General features: G+C 54.5%; 2 protein-coding genes and 1 pseudogene across 3 annotated transcripts; 1 reads left to right on the top strand and 2 right to left on the bottom strand.

The window, feature by feature from the left end:
* Positions 1-94: 94 nt before the first annotated feature.
* MYBPH (myosin binding protein H) lies at positions 95-8,238 on the bottom strand. Its single transcript, XM_037812103.1, has 11 exons — positions 8,049-8,238; positions 7,802-7,936; positions 6,934-7,101; positions 4,516-4,604; positions 4,002-4,197; positions 3,697-3,836; positions 2,936-3,095; positions 1,602-1,738; positions 1,296-1,482; positions 930-980; positions 95-360 (listed from the first exon to the last, which is right to left on the bottom strand). The coding sequence occupies exons 1-10, from the start codon at positions 8,236-8,238 to the stop codon at positions 964-966; spliced, it is 1,419 nt and encodes a 472-aa protein (XP_037668031.1). The 3' UTR covers positions 95-360; positions 930-963.
* Positions 8,239-12,463: 4,225 nt separating this feature from the next.
* CHI3L1 (chitinase 3 like 1) lies at positions 12,464-20,777 on the bottom strand. Of its 2 annotated transcripts, none has more exons than XM_037825012.1 (10): positions 20,708-20,777; positions 20,301-20,330; positions 18,484-18,685; positions 17,898-17,954; positions 17,037-17,187; positions 16,134-16,255; positions 14,884-15,007; positions 14,092-14,274; positions 13,316-13,432; positions 12,464-13,119 (listed from the first exon to the last, which is right to left on the bottom strand). In XM_037825012.1, exons 1-10 carry the CDS (start codon positions 20,739-20,741, stop codon positions 12,979-12,981), a joined length of 1,161 nt encoding a protein of 386 aa, XP_037680940.1. In that variant the 5' UTR covers positions 20,742-20,777; the 3' UTR covers positions 12,464-12,978. The 2 variants fall into 2 exon arrangements, with proteins under 2 accessions (XP_037680940.1, XP_037680941.1); XM_037825013.1 differs by lacking the exon at positions 20,708-20,777 and adding an exon at positions 20,568-20,694.
* Positions 19,595-20,077, top strand: LOC119527341 (annotated as a pseudogene).
* Positions 20,778-21,276: the final 499 nt, after the last annotated feature.

The raw sequence follows: 21,276 nt of genomic DNA, 5'->3' as shown, positions 1-21,276 counted from the left end.
AACATGTCTGGAAAAGCCCCCTAACGTCTTGAGACCCCTCCCACTGGCAACTTCCTCACGACGATGCTCACTGTCACAGAGGCCCCCACACTGCAACACTGCACACCTTTATTTGAGCGTTTCTTGCCCATTGCACACCCCTCTGCAGGGATGTGCAAATCTCTGCACCTTTCAGGTGGCCCTCGTGTCTGGGAAGGCCGGCCTGAGGCCTGCTAGGCCCACTCCTGGGTCCTGGGCTCCAGCCTGGGTAGGAAGGGAGGCCAGGCCGGAACCAGGGAGCTGTTCCATCAGCTGTCACTCCAGAAACAGGTCTCAGGCACCTGTGGGGGTGGATTCTGGTCTCCCTCAGGTCTGCGGCACCTGGCAGAGGACACACTTCCTGAGCCCCTGGGGTCGGGCAGAGCTGGGCTCCCGGGCTCTGCCAGAAAAGGTGCAGATGCAGGGTGGGGAGAAGCAGGGCCTTCTTCCCTTCCTAGGCCCCCCTCCCTAAGGGCTCCAGGCCCAGGTCTGAGCTCTGTCCCCCTCGGCTCCAGGACACTGCTTTACTTCTCCAGAGCCTCAGAGCCACCCGGGGAGAAAGGCAGGGCAGGGACTGTTGTCCCCGTTTTTATGATGAGGAAACAGGTCCAGAGAGAAAGCTCTTGCCCAAGGTCACGCCAAGCCAGGACCAGACCCCTATCCTGTGATTCCCCGCCCCACTGAATCACCCCCTTCCAGGCCTCACCACCGTTGCCCCGGCCCTGCAATATCACTCCCCTGTGTCTGGAGCACCCCCAGAGCTGCACAGGTATTGGCTGCCTGCGAGTGCCGATTTGTACCCAGAGCTGACTCCCCCACCGTTCGTTCCTCACTCCCACTGCCTGCTCCCGGGCCCCCTCTGCTAGGTACCACCCCCAGAGCTAGCAGAGGGAGTGGGTCCAGCCATTTACCTTGCTCTTCATCACAGCCTCCTCTGGTATCTCCTTAGTGTGTGGCTGACGCTGTAAGGGATGGTGCAGGTTAGAGCTTGGGGGAGGGGAGAGGGTCTTCTAGGGACCCACAGGGAGCAAAAGAGTCTCAAGTTCCCATGCTGTCACCCTAAGCACGGCCAACTCCACTACTTCCTTTCCCCATATTCGGCACCGTCTTGCTTGGAGGGGCCTTTGGACAGCCTGACCTCTGTCTTCACTACCCCTTTCTCTCCTGCCTTCTCTTCAGTGCCTCAGCCCTGTCTCGTCCAGTGCCAAAGAGGTGGCTCCTGCTGCCTTCCGGTCCATGGGAGGGTCCCTAAGGAGCGAGCCTCCTCACACCCTCACCTTTGACCTCCAGCCGGCAGTCCACAGATGCCTCCCCCAGCACGTTGGTGGCCTTGCAGGTGTAGACACCAGAGTCAAAGGGGCTGGGTTTACGGATCTCCAGGGAGCAGATGCCTTGCTCAGAGAGGGCGCGGTATTTGGGGTCCCCCTGGATATTCATCTTATTTTTCATCCAGATGATCTTGGCCTGGGAGAGCATGGGCAGAGGAGAGCTGGGCTGGGGGTACTCCTCAGGTGGATTCCTGAACCCCACGAACCCCCAGCCTCCCCCAATAGCCCAGGGCACAGCAGGGACAGGCCCCTCACCTTGGGTGACGCTCGGACACTGCAGAACAACTGAGTGCTGTAGCCAGGGGTGGAAGTGTGGTCGGCCAGGGGCTGGGTGAACGAGGGTGCTTCTGAAAAGTCTCGCTCAATAAACCCTTTAGGTTTGGCAGCAATATCTGGGTTCAAGGGGGAAAAAGGGGCCAAATCGTGAATTTGAGGCTACAGGAATAGAGGACACCTCTTAGGACTAGTCTCATCCACTTGCCTAAAATAACTACTGTGACTTACTCCTACATATCTCATTTAATCTGCCTCGCATTCCTCGGAAAGGGTAAGCTTTGTCATCAGTATTTGACAGATGGCCCTTCGTGGGTGAGCCACTTGCCCTAATATCACATAGTGAGGTTGGGGCGTAAGGGACGGAAGGACAGAGCTGGCAGTCTGGAAGAGGATCTTAGCATCATGTAGGGCAGTAACAATCCATGTCATCCCTGCCCCCCTCCTCTGGAGCCCAGAGGCAGGACCCCAGATCCCTGGGATCTCGGGAAGCAAAGCGTAGCCAAATTTGTGGGAACTTAGAGGTATAAATTCTCAGAGCTGAGTGGGCCAGGAGGGAAGGGGCAGGGATACCAGGGACATGAGATGACCTTGTCACAGAGTGGAGGGACGAGCCACCCACAGAGCCCACATTTCATTTCTTTTTGAAGTTGGAGACATCACTGACTTTCCTTTTTTAAACAAAATTTTCTTAATTCTGTGCAGCTCAGGCAGGTGTTAAAGAGTGAGCTTTCCTGAGCCCACACAGGCTGTAGGTGGGAAGGGTCTTGGAGCTCACAGATGACAGGGAGAGAGGGCTGGGGAGTCAGCATTTGATGCAAGAGGGTCATGTGTCTGTGTGGAGTCAGGAAGCACCCACATCTCTCCATCCATCTAGGAGCTGTTGTTTTGGGCTCTTGAGGTTTGTTCTTTTGGCAAACTTGCCAGAGTCTACCTCTCCAGGTGCACGTTGCCCTTCCAAGCAGTCCCCCTGGGACACTGTGCATGAGACCCTGTGAGTGCTGGGATGTTGATGTTGGCAGCCTGGTGGCATCTCTAGCATAAGTACACAGCCTCCCAAGGGGCACCCTCATGTGCATGGATTTGCTCGGATGTGTTTGTCAAAATCACTCGACCACATCCATTACTTTCAGCCACTCTTTGTGAATGTGTGTGCACGCAGAGCTGTGATGTGGGGTGGGGAGGGCAGTGAATGTTCCGGGGAGAGGGTGTCAGTGTAAAGGCGGAGCACAGGGTGCTGAGATGTCATGGGCAAGGAGGAGGTGGGGGGAGGGAGTCCCCGTGCCAACCCTGCCGGGCGTCTGGCGCAGACCCACCTGCCTTCTGGATGTGGGCGAGCACCTTGGTGATGGCTGCCGAGGTGCTGAGTCCACACTGGTTTTCCGAGAAGACACGGAAGGAGTACGAGTTCCCCACGATGAGGTCGGAGATGGTGCAGGTGGTCGGGTGGTAGCGCTCCAGCACCGTGAACCATTGCTGCGGGGACTTGGTCCTGTCATCCCCTCGCTCCTGCCCAGCCCTTCCCTGCTCATCCTGCAGCCTCCCTTCCTCGGAGGGGCTCACCCCCGCCTCCAACCCTGGGGGTGCTGAGTCATCCAACTGGAGGCCCAAAGGACCTTAAATTTGGAGTATGGGGTGCTGAGTCACTTAAGTGACCTCTCTGGGGTCCTCAGAAAACTAGAACCTCACTACTCAAAGGGTGGCCCATGGACCACATCCTCAGCATCACCTGGGAGCTTGTTAGAAATGCAGTCTCAGTCCCACCCTGGGCCCGAATCAGAATCTGCATTTTAACAAGATCCGCAGGTGATTTGCATGCACTTTAAGGCTCCAGAAGCGCCAAAGGCCTCAGAGAGCCTAGACCAGTTCCCTTGTGGTCTTGATGAGGAAACTGAGGTCCAGAGAGGAAAAGGGTCTTGCCAAAAGCCATGTAGGGAGTGAGGTTAGTTGTAGCTCAACAAGGACTCGGTCCTAGACTCTTAGGGGGGATGGGCCTTCCCAGCCACCTTGGTGGCTCCCTGCCCTGACCCCACTCAGCCCTTCCTCCTGCACCCCACTCCACCGCAGCCGGCCTCACCCCTGTCTTTTTGTCTGCCTTCTGCACAGTGTAGCCCAGGAGCTCCGTGTTGCCTGTGTCCTGGGGTGGCGTCCACTCAAGGGCAACATTGCTGCCCCAGACATCCAGGAGCCTGATGCTGCTGGGGGCTCCGGGCTTTTCTGCAGGACAAAAGTGCGGGGAAGAGCAGTGGTGAGGGTGGGGCTTACCACCAAGTCCCTCACCTGAGACTTGGCCCCTTGCACCTGCCGATGGCCGGACCCCATCAGCCCTCAGCCCCGGGCTGGGCAGTCATCGAGGCAGCCCTCCCTCCCCAGGCCCCGTACCAATCACCAGGACATCGATGGCCACTTTGGCCTCCAGGTCTTCCAGCTGCACGGTGAGCTCATAGCAGCCCGAGTCAGAGCGCTGGGCGGAGCGGATGAAGAGGATGGAGTCCTGGTCCCCGGTACGCACGTTCACCCGCTGGCTGTCCAGGGCGTGGCCATTGTGAGTCCATGAGGCCTGAAGCTTGGGCTTCCCCTGAAAGGTGGGTGGGTGCAGGGAGGTGCGAGGAATACCCTCCCCACCTCCAGGGGTCTCTGGAGCTGTGTCCCGGAAACCTGCCCCATTGGTCCTTTCCGAGAAGGGCGGCAGAGGCTGGCAGCACAGGTGCTGCCCAGGTGTGTAGCCCCAGGTGTGCAGCCGGCCCTGGGAAACCACCTGCCTTGTCCACAGGCTGGAGAATTGCACATGAGTCTTGATGGGTCCCAGGCAGACCCTCCTGGGGATCCTGCCATTTCCTGGGCTCCCTGACACACCTCAAATGGGGCTCTTACCCTGGGCAGGAGGCATGCTCACCTGGAAGGGGATTTGCAGGTTGACCGTCTCTCCCACCTGGCGGATGTAGGTCTCACGAAGGTGGCGGGGCACGCGGATCTTGGGGGCCTCTGCATCAAGGTGAGAGTCCAGGCTTAGCACAGCCAAGGGCAGAGCCAATGGGGGACTCCAGAGGCAAGGGAGGGGACAGCTGCGGAGGGCCGCCGGCTGGGTGGGAGGGCCCTGGTGTGTGCTGGCCAGCTGCAGCGGCTGTTCCTTGTGGGAAGGCCAAAGCTCAAGCTCAAGGTCCAGGGGCCCAAATCCCTTACAGTCCTTGGGCAGCTGAGAGCCAGGAGGTTCCAGGGAGGGCAGGGCCTCCATGGTGTGAACTGGTAAGCATCCGGGCACTCCCTTGACGCCTCGACCTTGCCAGGCTGGAATTTGCCCTGCCGCTCGCTCCGGCATTCCCAGGCTCTGGATGGGCCCCGGCTTGCTCCCTGTCTCCCCCTGGTGGAGAGCTGGTGCTGTGCCGGTCAGACTGCGCTCCCAGGAAAGGGAGGCCATGCCCTGTTCCTCTTAAACCTAAACCCTGCCAGGAGATGCAGAAAAGCCCTGCTAGGCCCACTCCTCTGTCTCCAGACCATATTGGGGGGATTTGGGTCTCTCCTTTCTTAAATGAGACCAGAGCAGGGATACCTCCTTCCCCCTCTGTCACTCCTCCTACTGCCTTTCATTCTCCCAGTTGGGAAGTCCTTCCTGTAGTCTTACTTCAGCCCCCTGCTACGGTTGGGAGCCTACTTCCTGACCGTCACCTAACCAGGTGCAAACACTGAGGCCACTGGGCATTCCAAGGGGAGCTGCAGCAGCTGCTGTCCCATCTCCCGGAGCAGGGGGCCAGGCCGGGTCTCCTTGGTGGCAGCAGTTGGTCAATGGCATGCAGGGTGGGGAGGGAGGAGACAGTGAGAAGGAACACCGTGTCCCTGAGGATTAGATGAGCCGACCCTTGGCTCCTGGAGCATCAGGGTGGAATGCTCTGGGGGCAGCTGCAGGGGGCCAGGAATGCTTGGCAGCTCCAGGTGGCCGTGGAGGGGCAGCTGAGTGGCCACTGATCCTGAACAGGCCCTCCTCACCCCTTGTTCTGCTGTTCCCCACCTGTTCATGGCCTCTTCCTGCTCTTCTCTCCAGGAAATCGCCCTCTCTCCGGCCAGAGGAATTTTAACAGAGAAGTGGATGCAGATTTGAGCTAGCCCTCTTAGGAAAAGTGCACCTGGGGAGGGCCCAGGATCCTCTCAACCAGGAGGGCTTCCTGGCACTGGCGGCTGGGGTCAATTGTCCCTTCCACAGCTTTCAGGTGGAGCAAGGTCTCACCCAGACTTGAAGTACAGGGATGGCCTTTGTAAACGACCAGAGAATCCCCACTGCAGCCTGGGGAGGGCATGAACAAGGCTGTGGGGAATGCAAGGTCCTGCACTAACCAGCTGGGTGATCTGGGGGGGAGGCCCTGAGCCCCTTGGAGCCTGTCTTCACCTGGAAAATAAGGTTCTTGGCTCAGGTGGGCCAGTCACAATAATCTAAGCTCCCTAACCCAATGGCTGGTGCATGTCTCAGTCCTCAGATATGAGAAGGATTACCTTGAATCCAAACTTGGCCCCCATGAAGGCCATGGAACCCCCTCTCTTTCTGGAACTGTGGGGTTCTGCCCCAGCCTCGGCCAGGAACCGTCCATCCCCCTGGTGGGGCAACCAGAGGGAAGGGGGAGAAGGCCTCAGGCCACCTGCTTGACTATGTCCCTCTCACCCTGGGGCCCTGGCCTGTCCCCAGAGACCTCAGACCAGACCAAATGACTCACTGCCATTAACAGACTGAAACCCGATCAGCCCTGGGAGGGTAGCAAGGGTAAGACAGAGGCAAAAGCACCCTGCAAATAGAAATACCCACGGTGGGGACAAAGCTCGCCTCCCAGGCCCTCTAGGGCCCTCTGGGGATGGTGAAGCCACATGAGCCTTTTACCAGGGCCGTGGTGGAACAAAGGGCAAGCAAGGCCTTCTCTGTCTTCCAAAACCTTTGGGAGAATCCAGAACCCAGGCCATAGGAAATGAGCAGAAAATGAGCTGGAAGGATTGAGATTAGATAAGAGGAAGAAGAGCTGGACTCTTGAGATTCGGAATCCTGAGACAGGTGACCCAGAGGGTTTGAGCTTTCCTTTCTGGGGGTCAGGAAGACCCTCCCACCATACCGGGGCCTGGACCACTCAGGGAAATGGCCTCTTTCCTTCCAGAGCCCCCTTTGCTGCTGAGGAACCTCTTAAGGCAAGATAGCAATTGCATGTGGCTGATGCATGTGAGTGGGGGATGGGGGAGATGACTGCCCAGGTCCCTCTGCCTGCTGGCCTCGGTGTCTCCATCAGAGACGGCATCTAGGAAGGGCTGGGGAGCGGGAGGTGAAAGGATGGGCATTTACCGATGATCTCCCGGATGTGGACAGGCTGGTCCAGCTCGGCTGCCGGGCCAGCCCCTGCAGAGTTCACCGCAGCCACGCGCAGGAAGAACTTGTCCCCCAGAGCCAGGTTCCGCATGGTGTGCTGCGTCACCATCATGGGCCGGGCATTCACAGGCACCCATTCTGAGGCTGAGGGAGGCGGAGAGGGTGAGGTCTTCAGCCGTGTAACTGTGGCACCCAGGCCCTGGGTCTCCTTCTCAGTGGGGCTTCCCTTATTGCTGGTGACCTGGGGACTCTGGCCTCCCCTTCTGGGCCTTATTTCCCCCCTGCTCCCCCTTCCCTGCCTTCTCATTATCAAATGGCATCAAAGACACCTGATATTAGAGCCCAGCTCTCCTGGAATCATGGCCAGCGATGGGGTTGCTGAAGCACATTTGCAAGGTGGTACAGCAAGGTAGGGGCAGAGCCGGAGACCAGGCTCAACTCGGCTGCCAGGAAGGTGGGCAGTGTCAACAGGAATTTGGCCAGAGCACATCCCCCCTTTCCCCTCAGTGCCTTTCACAGCTGTTCTTCTCCAGGTACTTTGCTCTCCATCTCCTGCATTGCCTCTCCACACAGGGCCCTCAGAGACCCAGCCCCTCCTTAATTTCTCATCTGAGCAGCCCGGTGACCCTGCACTTCTGTCTGTTACTTAGAGGCTCCCTGGAGCTGGAGGAGAAGGAGTCTCCTAAGGTCATTTTGGACATCCCCTTGCCTTCAGAGATACACCAGTGGTCCCTCCTTATGTCTCTCTCCCCCAGCGGCCCAACTGCTGGGTCTGGGGTCTGGTTCCTGCTGCCCCCCAGGCCCCCTCACCCTGGGTGTGTGCTGGGCTTAGCCCAGAGCTCACCTCCCTCTTGGCAGAGCTGCAGCACGTAGCCCTGGAACCCCTGCTTCCCTAGCCTCTCCGGGGGCTCCCAGCTCACGGTCACCGAGCTACTGCTCACATCTTCCACAGTCAGACTCAGTGGGGTACTGGGGACATCTGGGGGAGAAACCAGGTGAGATGAAAGGGTCTGTGGCCCAGAATTTCCCCTGCCCTCCCCGTTCCCTGCCATGCCTGCCTCCCCTCCTCCACCTGCCCCACCTCTGGTCACCTTCTCTTGAGGGTGCTGGTTTAGTGGCGGCTGGGGCAGGTGCATCAGAAGCAGGCTCCTGTGGCTTGGCAACTTCCTCCTCCCCACTGGACTCTGATGCTGCCCCCTCCTTGGAGGGCTCAATGGTGGGCTCCGAGGCTGTCTCCTCTGGAGCACAGGTGGCAGCTTCGGAGGTGCCTTTTCCTGTCATTACTGGGCTTTCTAAGGGTCTGGACCACCAGGCTGCCGGGGACACCTAGGTCCAGGCTTATATAGCCAGGGGCTGCCCCACCCCCAGCCAAACTATTCCCAGCTGTGGGGTCAGGTCAGGCAGGGGACTAGGGGGTGGGGACACACCTAGGCCAGGAATAGCTCTAGGGGAGGGACCACAAGGCCCCCTGGGGAGCTTGCTACCTCCTCCGCTACCCCAACTGGGTCTCAGCAGCCAGACCGGGTGAGATGGGACACTGCTGGGGGCCTAGGCCAGGTCAAAGCAATGGGAGAGAGCGCTTCCATCTGGAAAATGAGCCCAGAGCTGTAGGTTTGGCTTCCAGGGGCCCACTTGTGGCCAGGGATTCTCAGACTGAAACCGCCTCCCTGCGGGGTGCTCCTGAGCTTCCACCCTCTGAGACCCCACACCTCCTGGGGACCCTCTTAGGCTGTGTGAGGCTGTGGGCTCTATAGAGGGAGGGACTTGCAGTGCCTGAGGAGGGGCTTGGGACCCTGGGGAGACGGATTAAGCCCCCTGGTTACTGCTTCTCTGGGTGACGCCTCCCCCAATCCCTGCCCTGGGCCTCAGTTTCCCAACAATTGCCGAGAACATCATGTACAGTCTCTTAGATGGGTGGGGTAAAGTCGCAAGGCAGATCTTGAAGAGACCCTGAAGGAGAAACTTCTCGACTCTGAAGCAGGACATGTGAATGGGCATTTGCAGTGGGGGAAATGAGGCAGGTATGACCAAATTTCTAACCATTGGTTCATTCTCTGATACTTTCATTCAATGAAACTGTAAGAGCCATCATAATTTAAAAGCCTGAAAATGCCATGCATCAGGGAGGAGGTGGAGCGAAAAAGAACTCTCACTGCTGCTGGGAGTGTGGATTAGAACAACCACTCTGGAAAAAGTGAGACAGTATCTCATAAAGTTGAAAACGTGATCCCCTATGACCCAGCAGTTCCAGCCCTAGAAACCACACAGGCTGTAGGAGACATGTACAAGAAGGTTCATAGCAGTATTATTTGCAATAATCAAAATCTGGGGGAAACAACTGTCCATCAACAGTGGGATGGATAGAGAACTGTGGCGCATTTATTCAGCCGTGAAGCAAAAGACGAAATGAAATGACCGAACTCCAGCTACCCAAAATCACATGGATGATTTCACAGACATAATGTGACAGAAAGGCCTACAGTATAATTTCATCTACATTGAATTCAAAAAACAGGCAAGAATAAGGACCAAACTCCACTTTGTCTAGTTTATGGATGGATGTGTAGAAAAGTAGGGGAAGCAAACAAACAGACAAAGGTACCCAGTGTTCTTTTTTACTTCAATTGCTCTTTTTCACTCTAATTATTATTCTTGTTATTTTTGTGTGTGTGCTAATGAAGGTGTCAGGGATTGATTTAGGTGATGAATGTACAACTATGTAATGGTACTGTAAACAATCGAAAGTACAATTTGTTTTGTATGACTGCGTGGTATGTGAATATATCTCAATAAAATGATGATTAAAAAAAAATTAAAAAAAAAAAAAAAGAATCTAGGAAGAAAAGGTAAAAAAAAAAAACAAAAAAAAAACAAAAAAAAAACAGGCAAGACCAAGCTCTCTTCCTTAAGGTGCATACATAGGTGGTAAGACCATAAACGAAATCAAGGTCATTGTGAAAGTCAGGATGGTGGTTGCCTCCAGTGGAGGGATCAGGTCGCAGAGGATTTGTGGATGCTTCAGGGGACACTAACGATGTGTCATATCTTGTCCTGGGTGGTGGTTACCCAGGTTTTTATTTTATAACAATTCTGTAAATTACAAACAGATACATTTTGTGCCCTCCTTAGCACACATGATATGTTCCACTATTTAAAAATACATAAATATTGAACCTACCCTGCCCCAGCCCTGGCATCAGCCATTTCTCCAAGGATCCCTGGCTCCTGTTTGAGTGTTAGCGCCCAAGATCAGGGCACCAAGTGAGCACACACACTTCTTAAGCTTCCTCGACTCCAAGGTGGGGGTGGGGGTTACTGAGCTTGGAGTCTGGGGGGGGCCAGAGCTGCTCCCCTACCTCACCAGGCAGCTGTGAGGCTCCTCTGCGGTCTCCAGTGTGAAACCCCCAACCCACCCACGTCTAGCACTCAAAGCAGATTAGCTGTGAGCATGATTTCAGCTGCACCTCTTGTTAGCTGAAGCTCCGTGTGCACCTGGGATGATTTCCAAGGGCCTAGGCCTACTGGGTCACAAAAGGCTGTGTGTTCTTTAAACATAGGGTTGGATTACCCAGGATAATAGGGAGCACAGGGACCTGCTGAGTTTTACAGAGGGCAGACACTGTGTATGTGTGTGTGTGCGTCTACAAGGGTGAGATTCTGAAGTTACTTGCTTACTGCTCTGTCCCCTCCACGAGGGTATGTGCTCCTCGAGGCCAGTGACTGGGCCTACTTTATTCGCCGCCCACAACAGAGCCGGCACCTGGCTGGAACTCTGTAAAGGACTGTAGGATGAATGATAAGGGCCAAGTGTAGCTCTCATATTTTGAGCACTTACTAGATGTCAGGTGGTGTTCAAGGTATGTTAATCCTCACCACGACCCTACCACTCACTATCATCCCCATTTTACAGACGAGGAAACTGAGGCTCAGGCAGTTGAGTCCCTTTGCCCAAGTTTACACAGCCAGGAAATGGCAGAATTGAATTCACTCTCAAGCAGTCTGGCTCCAGAGTCCAGCTCAAATTAAAAATAAATAAGTAAATAAACAGACAGACTTGTAATGAGCCCATGTACATTTTCCCCCTTCCTGGGGGTGGGGGTGGGGGTGCAGGAGGGGTTACACACTGTGGGAGTGTGGCTGTCTCTCCCCTGCCCCCACCTTGTTGGAGAGAGGCAGTGGAGGGTGCCTGTGCCCTTTGCTGGGTGACTCAGTGTCCTGTCTGAGACCTAATCTCCACCCCTGGCCTCTGACTCTGACTCTGCAGCTATAAGGGTGTGTGACTAACTCAGCAGGACCCTAAGTCAGCCCGGGAGAGCCAGCCTGAGGCTGGGGGAAGGGTGCCCAGGGCGCAGGGGATTGGCTGCCCAGGAGGGCTCACAGCCCCTGGGGTTTCAAAGACCCTTGTGGAGCGGGGTGGGCAGTGGCCAGGGATTCAGTAATGTTAGCTTCACTGGCCAGTGGGTACCCTCCGAGCCTCTGGCCAAGTTCTCACTTTCTTTGCCTTTAGCAGGACTGTGACCTTGGGATCAGTTGCATGTGCCCAGCTCCAGCTGCTTCAGATTTTGGGGCAATCAATAGACATTTCCTTCCCTATACCTCAAAGCAGTGTCACAAACTATCTGGCCAATTTGTGGTTATCCTCAGTTACGAAGAATCTCCCAATTAGGGAATCCACAAATGAATCCTGTTTGGTTTTGAAGTGTGCATCTGGGTTCTCTTTGGATATGGATGTGTATGGGACCCTAAGAATTCACCAAAACTTGGTGAGAGGTTCTCCAATCATGAAGGCTAGAAAACTGACTGGTCTCCAAGCATAGCCCAGCCCATTATCCCCTTCATATCCCAGCCAGTCTGAGCAGAGGAGTCTTGATCTCTGCATGGATGGTCGAAGGAGTGAGGGAGTGTGGTTCTGGGGAGGCCCTGACAGATCTCAGCCCTGCAATGGAATGAGCTGCCTTTGAGGTAATGAGCTGCCCGTCACTGGGGGCATCAGGTAGAGGCTGGAAGGCCATCCCTCACTCACCCTGCAGGGACTCCAGCCCTGGAGGGAGGGAGGGTGCACGAGATGGCATCTGCATTTCCCTCTGGCCCTCAGAGCCCAGGGCTTAGGGCTTCCCAAACTGGCCCTGTGGTTGGCTCCCACCGTCTTCCCAGGAGTCGGAGGAGATGAAGTGTTGGGGTTAAAAGACTTCCTTGTCCAGGTCTCCTGTACTTCAGGAAACAGAACAGGTTTCTTTTATCAAGGAGCTTAATTAAGAAGACTGATGACAATGACTTTAAGACCTGGAAGGCTGTCAACCCTCTCAGGTTCAGTTCAAGGCAGGTGAGTGTGAGGCTGCTGGCCTCCCAGTGGGGCTCCCAGGGGAGCCGAAGCCACGGTGGCCTCACCCTCTGCAAGCCCAGGCCACCAAGCCTCAGGGAGAGGAATCCAGCAAGGACGGGGGTGGGAAGCCCAGTGGGCCCAGTGGGGCCACCAAGAGGGATTGAAGCAAGTGCCAACACACTGTTAAGCTTTCGTACTTTATTGAGCAGCTGTGGATTTAGGAAAGGGAAGTGGGATGGGAGATGTGATTATGTTCCTAGGTGAAGGTTTCAAGTTGGGCTTTGCATAGGGTATAATTAGTAAGACCATTTGCTTCGTATTAAGATGTTTGGCTACTTGGCAGTAGAGCTTGCCAAAATGGTGTCTTTGGGCAAGGAGGGCTGGGGGTAACTGTGTCAAAGAATTCCCCTGTTGCAGGCTTGGGGTCTGTGAACATTTTCATTAATCAACGAGTGTATATCAAGCGTGTGTCTTAACACCGAGAGGGTTCTGAGGCCTCACTGACCCCAGGCCCAAACCCCTACCTCCTTGTCCACCAGAGCTGAGCTCAAATCTCAGATCTGTGGCCCTCCAGGCAGGTTCCAAGGAAGGGAGACTGGGGCTCATCCTGGAACTCAAAAAGGACAGGTGATCAGGGCAGGTGGAGCCAGGGTGTGGAGGCTTCCCTGGCTCCCACTGGGTGCAGAACGACGAGAGGGCTAAGGCGCATCAAGTGCATCCCTGATGGTTCTGATGAGAGGGAAACGCATATTCTGGCCACAGAAGGAGCCCCGGAAGTCATCCAAGTCCAGGGTCCACACCATGGCTCCTGCCAGCTGCTTTTGCCTCAGGTACTGTACCTGGCGGGGGAGGCCTGGAGTGAGCAGTGCTGAGTTCCCAGGGACAGGGACAGGGAGGAACCAGCCCTGTGGGCCCTTCCCCAGGGACCCGCAACACTGCCCAGCCCTAAGTGCAGGGGGACCCACGCCTGGCTGCTTGGAACAGGGCCTCCCTCTCCCTCCTTTAATCCTGGGGTGTGGCCCTGGGGAAGCCTACCTTGCTTTTGATGCTCTCTGGGTCATCGTACCCCACCCACTGGTTGCCCTTGATGGCGTAGGGGACCTGCTGGTCCAGGAGTTGATGGACTGTGGCTCCACGGAGGAAGTCACAGATCTGAGCAGAGACAGGGCAGGGGTATTGGGGGGAGTCACACTGAGACTTGGCAGGTCACCGGGAGATGTCACTCCCCAAATCTCCTTCAGCCCCTGGCTTCATCCTGCCATCTCAATCTCTACTGAGTTTGCAGGCTGCATCTACCCCCAGAGACTGTAGGCTCCATGCAAATTTATGCAAAACCAGATACAAATGTCCCAGAAAAAGTTCTTTGTGCCTGCTGCAGCCTGAGAGCTTTGGGAGTTGGGGGAGAGTTATGATCACCTTTCTCCATCTTAACCAGGGGTTTGGGAAATGTTGAGTTGACACTGAAGACTGTCTCAAAGCCACACAGCCAGAACAGCAGAGACTGGACTAAAGCAAAAGAGCCTGTCTCTTGGCCGTTGTTCTTTCCTGGGCCGTAAGGAAGGCCCCTACTCTGTGGCCTCGGGATATCCTTTAGCTTCTTCCTAGGGGGTGGTGTGCACCAGTGTGCCTGGGGGAGACTGTTAGTAACTGAAGGTCTGCGGCACCCCTTCCTTTTCGTCAGGGGTGCTAAGTCAACTGGGACATTTTGTGATTTCCAAGGAAGCAAAAGCATGGAGTAGGCTGGAAGGATCACCTTCCCCAGGGCTGCTGGTGGTGTTGGGGGATTTTCCCTTCTCCCCCAACTCCATTACCTCATAGTAGGCGAGCATTCCTTCCTCCTTGGAGAAGCGTCCTGGTAGACCTGGCCCCGAGGCCGGGGCTCTGATGCCCGTCTCTGCAGATGCCAAGGTGAAGCTCCCCCCAAAAGTGGGGATGCCCATTACCAACTTGTTGGCCGGGGCACCCAGCCTCACCATGTACCCCACAGCATAGTCCTGGGTTGAGGGTAGGATGGGAAGAGTACAAGCAGTTAGCTGGGCTGCTGGTATGGAGATGGGGAAGGTTGTGCAATTAATTCTGCCACCTCAGAGAGTGGGATTACAGGTATATGGTACATCTGGGAGTTCTCTTCCCTCTGGGAACAAATAATATCACTTTAAAATGCGTTTTATGGTTTCATGCCCTTAAAAAATCCTATTAGGTATCAGAAGGGATTAATTTTTCTTGACAGATGCAGAGATCTGGTGACGTGCTCAGGTTTCACAGTTAGTGAATGGCAGGTGGAGCCTCCATGAGCCTCCTGAGCCCCCGGCCACTGCGGTGCTTTCTCTGCTCTGCACCATCCCCCAACCTGCGCCTTTGCTCAGTCCATCTGCAGCTACATCCGTAGATGTGCTCATCCTCTATGGAGTGTTTCCTCCTTCATTCCAGGAGCCATGGAGAATGCAGAGAATTTGGGCCTCAGTTTCTCTCTCTGTGAAGTGGGCCCCATAACCCCTCCCTTGTAGGATTGTACTGAGGACTAGATGGATTGGTGTGTGAACACCAGCATGTGCAGATCTTTGCAGACCCCCTTCTGGCCCTCCCTCCTTCTGGGCACTCACAACGTTGTTGAATCTGTCAGTCCTTGCGTCCGCCTGGCCTTTGAATAGGGGGCTGTGATGTCCTGTGGTCTTGCTCCAGGCTCCATGAAAGTTGTAGGTCAAGAGGTTGATGAAATCCAGGTGTCTGTGGGGGGAGGGGGTGGGAAATTAGGAAAGCTCTTGGCCTCCAGTCCACCACCCCAGCGGGATGTGAGCCGGACAGGCGGGCAGCTGAGAACCGAGCCCTTCTCAGCTATCTGTTTTCTGGCTGCTGGACCCCGTCCTCTCTGCCACAGCAGGGAGTGGGCTTAGGGCCCACTAAATTATTTAGTGCAAGAACAGTGTTCTTCTGCTGTGCCTCCAGCACACTACTGGGAGCTGGTGCTCCATCTCACCTTACTCCCTCCACTCCTGCCATGTTCCTCTTGGTGAAAACAGGTTAAAAGCAGCCTCAACAGACAGCCTTAAAGGGAAAGAGCATGGCCAAAGAATGACCTGAGCCTAAGGACACAATGGGGGAGGGAGGAAGTTTTCCACCTGCACTGGGAGTCTCAGGGGCTGTGGGCTTGGGGCACTGTTGGCAGACTCCAAGTGTATGAGCTTCAGATGTTTGGGCAAATGGTTGCGAGCTACCTCTTTTCTACCCTCTAAATAATCAATTTAAACATCAAGACTATACAACCTTAAGACCCTAGAGAAGATTCTGGAGTCATATGGAAGGGCCTGTGTTTCTTTCTTTGGGGTTTCCAAGATCTTTCCTTTGCTCTACCAAGAAACCAGGCTGCTTGATCTCTCATAGTCACAAGCTTAATTGGGCAGGGTGAGGAAGACAGGGTGGGAGAACTGGGAAGAGGGTTTCTTGTGTGTGTGAAAGCACCCGGAGGACTCTCCAGCATTCTAGAAATGAAAAAAATATCATTACTGTTGTGTGGGCTCTCCAGAGCCCAGCACTCTACTTGACCTGGAACTGAGAAAATGCCCAGCTGTGGCTGGCCAGTTTGTATAGCTTTTCCTATTTCCTTCTCCAAAATACATTCACAGCAACTCTCTCAACTGGCCAACATGACACCCCAAGGGAGAAAGGAAGGTCAGGGATCATTATGCCCCATTTGATCAGTGGGGAAACTGAGGTATGGAGAGGGGAATAGACTTACTTAAGGTCACACATCAAGTTTGCTGAAGAACTGGAACTAGAAGTCAAGTCTCCTGACTCTACATGAGTGCTAGGGCAAGGTGGGGGAAAGAGGCTTCTGGGGAGGCAGGAGACTCACTGGGATATCTGGGGGATATCATAGCCATGGTCAATGTTGACCTTCCCTGCAGACACAGCTGCACTGAGCAGGAGTGGCTCTGTTCCTGGTTGGACTTCCTTTGCAAACTCAGCCTTCATTTCCTAGATAGGAGAGAGACAGGTGAGTGAGAGGGGGCCCAGGCTGTCTGAGAAGGAGACTTGTTGAGGGAGGCCAAGATCTCTGGCCAACCTCATGGGTCTTCCCCATCTGCCGTGATCCCCAACCTTCTGGGGCTTGGCGGAAATGATGAAGTGACCCATCAGTGGGGCTATCTTCAGGGTAACCCATTCTTTTTCTAACGTGTTTGGACCTGTCTTCTCCCTACATCCTATCTGGTCTGCACTTCATTACTCCTGGTGCTGAAGGGAACATCAGAACAGTGGTTGATTGTAACTAGCCCACAGATAATGTTGGAAGAAATTTGCCTTTCAGCCTGTGCTTTGTTCAAGCTGGTATGTGAAATCACAAAATTAAAGTGACTTATAATTGGTATTGTGGACAATTTGTCTAGACCCTTGCTCTGACACTGGGATAACTCGAGATGCTTGGGCTGCCCCAGATGGAGCTGAGTGTCCTAGGGGCAATGGCACACCACTGAGTGGGAAGTGGTGAGTAGATGCTTGACTCTGTTATCACCTTTGGCCTCTTAGGGTCCCCCTCCACCTCCCACTGTGGTCATAAGATGGCTTCCTTGCTGTGTGAGGTCTCCAGGGCACAGGGCAACTTTTCTTGTTCCTGCTACAGGATCCTGGAACCCTGTAGTGAGGCCTTGGACCCTCTTTGCCTGCTCTCGGGAGGGCATCAGTTGAAGAGAGCTTCTAACCGACTCTGCTCACTCATGCCTGCCCACCTCCCTGCCCCTTTCCTTGACCCGAGTGGCACCTTGACCAGGGTGGTGAAATGCTGCTTGTCTCTCCGTCCAGGGTAGAGCCAGGATAGGTCCAGCCCGTCGAAGCCATGGGCCCGCAGAAATGGCGGCACTGACTTGATGAAAGTCTGGCGACTCTCAGTATTGGAGGCTAGGTTGGAAAATCTAGAACCGAGATCACCCCAGTAGCGTTCTCAGCACCAATATGCAGGTGCCCTCAGCATCTGGCAGGGTTTCTGAGCCTGGGAGCTGGGATCCTGAGCCCAGGAGGGGCTCTAGGAAGACATGGTTGGAACAAGACCCACCTTAAGGCATCTTAGAAAGAGCCAGGCATTTCTGGTTTTCCATCCTGGCTCTATCACTTACTAGCCAAGCCATTTTGGTGGGTTATAAACTGAGTCACAGTAAAATGAGCTCACAGTACTGTTATGAGGATTACATGTGATAAGGTTGGAAACGGTGCCTGATATAGTAAGCGCCCAATAAATGGGAGACATCCTGGTCATACCCCACCCCCTTTTCAAGCCCTGCTCCAGCACAACCCACTCTAGGACGTCCTCCCATTCTCCACACCCCCAAGTCTTCCCATTCGTTTCCACTCCCCACCCTCTTCCAGCCCTTATGGCAGTAGCTCCCCATCAGTTCTTTGTTCTCAGGCTTGGCAGAGAATCAGGTGATCCACTGCCAACTTGCTGTGTGATTCTTGGCAAGTTCCTATCCCTCTCTGGACTCTGGTTCCTTGGCTGTACCTGAGCCTAAGATCCTTGACAAGCATCTAGGCCTCTGTGCTCAACCAGTCTGGGGCCCCTTTGCCCAACCCCCCATTCCCCTTTTATTACATCCTCTGTAGTCCCCTCCTGAGGAATGGGTCCTACCTTTGAGAGCCAAAGCTCCATCCTCCAACAGACAGGAGGGTCTTCAGATTGGGGTTTCTGTAGGCAGAAGAAGAAGGGGAGGGCAGGGATAGAGTGAAATTGCTGTGACACTCGGTGGCCTCATGTCTGGGAGGTCATAGAAGCCTTCCAGCTTTGGATGGGAGGATGGATTAGACCTCTAAGTTCCTTCCGGCCCTGAGATTCAATGATTCTAAGAGGTCATGGACTTTATCCAAGATATGCTACCCATATCTTGTTCCCCTGCAGTGGGACACCTAAGGTATGGCAGAAGAGAGTCATGAGAATTCAGTCTTTGAAGAGGCCCTCAGGGGAAGGAGCGGGCTTCCCTTTCCCAGGAGAGCTCAGCTGATGCCTTCTTTTATAGTCTGCCTCTAGTATCACCCCCAACCCTGCCCAACACCTGCCCTCATCACCTCCTCCCATTTAAGCCCCAGCCCCTGCATTTCTCCACCCAGAGGTGGGTACCCTGGGCCCTTGCCCATCCTCCTGGGCAGAACTGCCTTGCCCCAGGGCCACCCAGGTAACCCTGTGTCTTCCTCCTGTCTTGTCCAGCCCATGGCCCAACCTTTTCTTGAGGGCATTCAGTGAGTCATAGAGCGACACATCATTCCACTCCCAGGTGTCGATCTCATTGCTGCTTATGTTGGCAAAGCTGTAGATGACGTGGGTGCAGAGGAAGGGGTCGATGGTGTCCGGGAAGCAGCTCCCGTCACCCTCCCGGTACTGGGACCAGCTGGTGTAGTAGCAGACCAGTTTGTATGCAGAGCCTGAGGGAGAAGTCTGAGGTGGAGCCTGGGCGAGGATTCAGCCAGCGACCCTCTGGCTGAGCCCTGAGCTGAGCACCAAAGCGGCCCAGGGGTGGAGGGGGGGCAGGGTTGGGAGGGAAGACAGAAATCTAAATGCTTCTGGGAAGTTCCCTGTTGGATGGTGATAAGGCTGATTCTAAAAATGTTTAGAAATGATCAAATGCAGTGGATGAATACTCTGCACACTAAGAATGGGGCACAGAGCAATGGGAGGGTGGGGGCTAATGCATAAAGTTACAGTGGGACTTGCTCCGGTAAGGAAGACTTCCTGGAGGCAGAGGCTTTGAGGGCGAGGAGGGATGCAGCCCAAGAAAGCCAGTGAAGAAGAGTACCCCAGCCTTCAGGGGCCAGCCTGGTGGCCTTGCCCTGGGGTAGCTGATTCAGGGGGCCCTTGGCTGTCTCCTTTCTGTCTGCTCTGGCTCCAGGTGGGAGCATCCTTCACTAGTAACCCCCTCCGCCATGGCAGTCTCCCAGATGGACCAGGAAGTTCTTCCTCTCCTCTAACTCCAATTCCTCCTGCTGCAAACTGAGTCTTTTCTGCCCTTTTGGTTATGGAGGAAAACCAGTGGGCATCACTCACCTGTGGCCTATAGGCCCATGAGAGTGGTTCTCACCAGGGCCATTAGCCAAAGCCTTCACTGAAACTGAGCCTTCAAAACTTTTTTTTTTAATTTTGAAAAAGTTCAAATACACAGAAAAGTAGAGCGCTGTATAAAAAACATCTACATAAAAGTATTTATGAGCTCTTTGGATCATAGAAAGAACTGGAAAAGTGCCCTTGGTGCCAGGAGCTCCACACCCGTGCTTTGCCCTCAGTGCAGCGCTGTCTCCCCTGGCTTAAAAGGGAGGAGTAAGTGACAGCGACACAAGATGGCAGCCACCACGGGCTCGGGAGTAAAAGTCCCTCGTGATTTCTGAGTGTTGGAAGAACTTGACAAAGGCCAGAAAGGAGCAGGAGACAGCACAGTTAGCTGGGGTTTAGGAGGTGACAAAGACATGGCATTTACAAGATGGACAGGGATGGCAATTGGGCCTCCAAGAACGACTTACAAAAACCGAATATACAGCCTTAAAATAGAATGTGGACCCAAATACCCAGAAGCACACCCCTTTGAAAGGTTGGTAACAGAAATCTATGTGAACGGAGTTAATAGTTCAAATGGACTGGTGAACCCATGAGCTGTAACAGTGCTGGCAAAATGGCAGAATTCATATAGCATCAGAGTTGTCCTGCAAAAGCTTTGGTGTCTAATGATGTCTAAAGAAAATACGAAACTCCCCCAGACACCTGAAGGACAGTCACAGCAATTAATCCAAAGAAAAACCACAGGCCCTTCCCCCACCTCCATTTGATTTAAGCAACTTCATTTTCCACAGTAGGAATTTTCTAGATACAGCTTATAGACCTCAAAGTACTGGAAAAGAAGCTCCTATACAAAGGCATTTTATCTTAAGATACTGTAAATGATGCTAATTTTTTTGTCCATTTGAAATATGTAAGTTGTGCTATAACAAAAAAAAAAAGGAAGGGGGTGTTAAAAAAAAAAGGGTGTGGGGGTGGGGGTGGGGTACTTACAACACTGGAGCAACACCAGGACCGCAAAGCCTGAAAGGGAAATCCAGGGTCAGGTCACTGGCAAGTTCACCCCACCCTGCCCCCCAAGTAATCAAGGGGCTAAACCAGCCTCCTCCCTTCCCGTTGCAGCCTGGGTCCCTCACCCAGCTCTGCTTCCCCGACCCCCTCCTGTCCTACTCCTTCCCCCCAGCAGGTGGGAGGCTGTGCTCTGTGGGCTGCCTGGGTCCCCCAGTCTGAAAACTCACAACCCCTATCTTCCCCGGAGACCTGTCTGAGCCACCGTCAGGCCCATCCTGGCTGCAGCAGAGCCAGCCGTGGCGTGTCCTCTCCCTCTGCCTGCCCACGGGCTCCCGTGCCAGCCCCCTGGACAGGGCTTCTTCCCCAAGCTTCCAGCTTCCTCTTTATACCTGCCTCACTCCACTCTCCCACGCCCCAAACCATCCTTTTACTGGAATGGAGCTGTGTGTCAATAAAATAACTAAAGGGCTGGGAAGTGGGGAACTTTGGGCCACTAGAGGAAGATTGAGAAACCTTGGAGAGTTTTTAAAACGTTGGGTTGGGTCTTCATGAGCAACATTCAAGCAAACAAGCCACCAGGGCAATGATCTGGGAGATCTCCAGCTTCATTGCCACAGGCCTCTACCCCCCCACTCTTGCCCCTGACTTACTTTACTTGCCAGCATTTTCCTGGCTTCTCTGGCAGCCTCTCCCTTTGCATCTCTAGGCCTCAGTCCAGGCCTTCAGCCAGGTTGAAAATGGGGCATTACTGGGTTGTGTAATCCGAAGGGCCCCAAACAAGGCTGCTTTCTGCCCGAGGCCCAGCATCCTCCTGCCAGACCTCCCCTTTCCTCCCCTCAAACTTTCTCTCTCGTCTTCAAGCCATTTCCCACAGCCCTGCTCGGAGAGTCTAGGCCAGAGAGCCAGAGAGCATGTAGGGGGAGGGGAGCAAAGGGCCTCGCTGTTCCCTTTTGGTCTA

The sequence above is a fragment of the Choloepus didactylus genome, chromosome 2 (assembly GCF_015220235.1).
Source record: "Choloepus didactylus isolate mChoDid1 chromosome 2, mChoDid1.pri, whole genome shotgun sequence".
NCBI classification, from domain to species: Eukaryota; Metazoa; Chordata; class Mammalia; order Pilosa; family Megalonychidae; genus Choloepus; species Choloepus didactylus.
Note: the sequence above shows the minus strand (reverse complement) of the source record. Positions and strands in the feature narration are given on the sequence as shown.

Bases quoted from the DNA above. Each gene is read 5' to 3' on its own strand.
- MYBPH (XM_037812103.1), bottom strand. From the start codon at position 8,238: ATGACAGGAAAAGGCACCTCCGAAGCTGCCACCTGTGCTCCAGAGGAG. The intron at 7,102-7,801 runs GTGAGCTCTGGG...CGCCTCCCTCAG, and splicing joins GCAGCTCTGCCAAGAGGGAG to CCTCAGAATGGGTGCCTGTG. The intron at 1,739-2,935 runs GTGGGTCTGCGC...CCTTGAACCCAG, and splicing joins CGCCCACATCCAGAAGGCAG to ATATTGCTGCCAAACCTAAA.
- CHI3L1 (XM_037825012.1), bottom strand. From the start codon at position 20,741: ATGGTTTGGGGCGTGGGAGAGTGGAGTGAGGCAG. The intron at 14,275-14,883 runs GTGAGTGCCCAG...CCCTCAACCCAG, and splicing joins CTGACAGATTCAACAACGTT to GACTATGCTGTGGGGTACAT. The intron at 13,433-14,091 runs GTAATGGAGTTG...GTCTCTGCTCAG, and splicing joins GAATGCTCGCCTACTATGAG to ATCTGTGACTTCCTCCGTGG.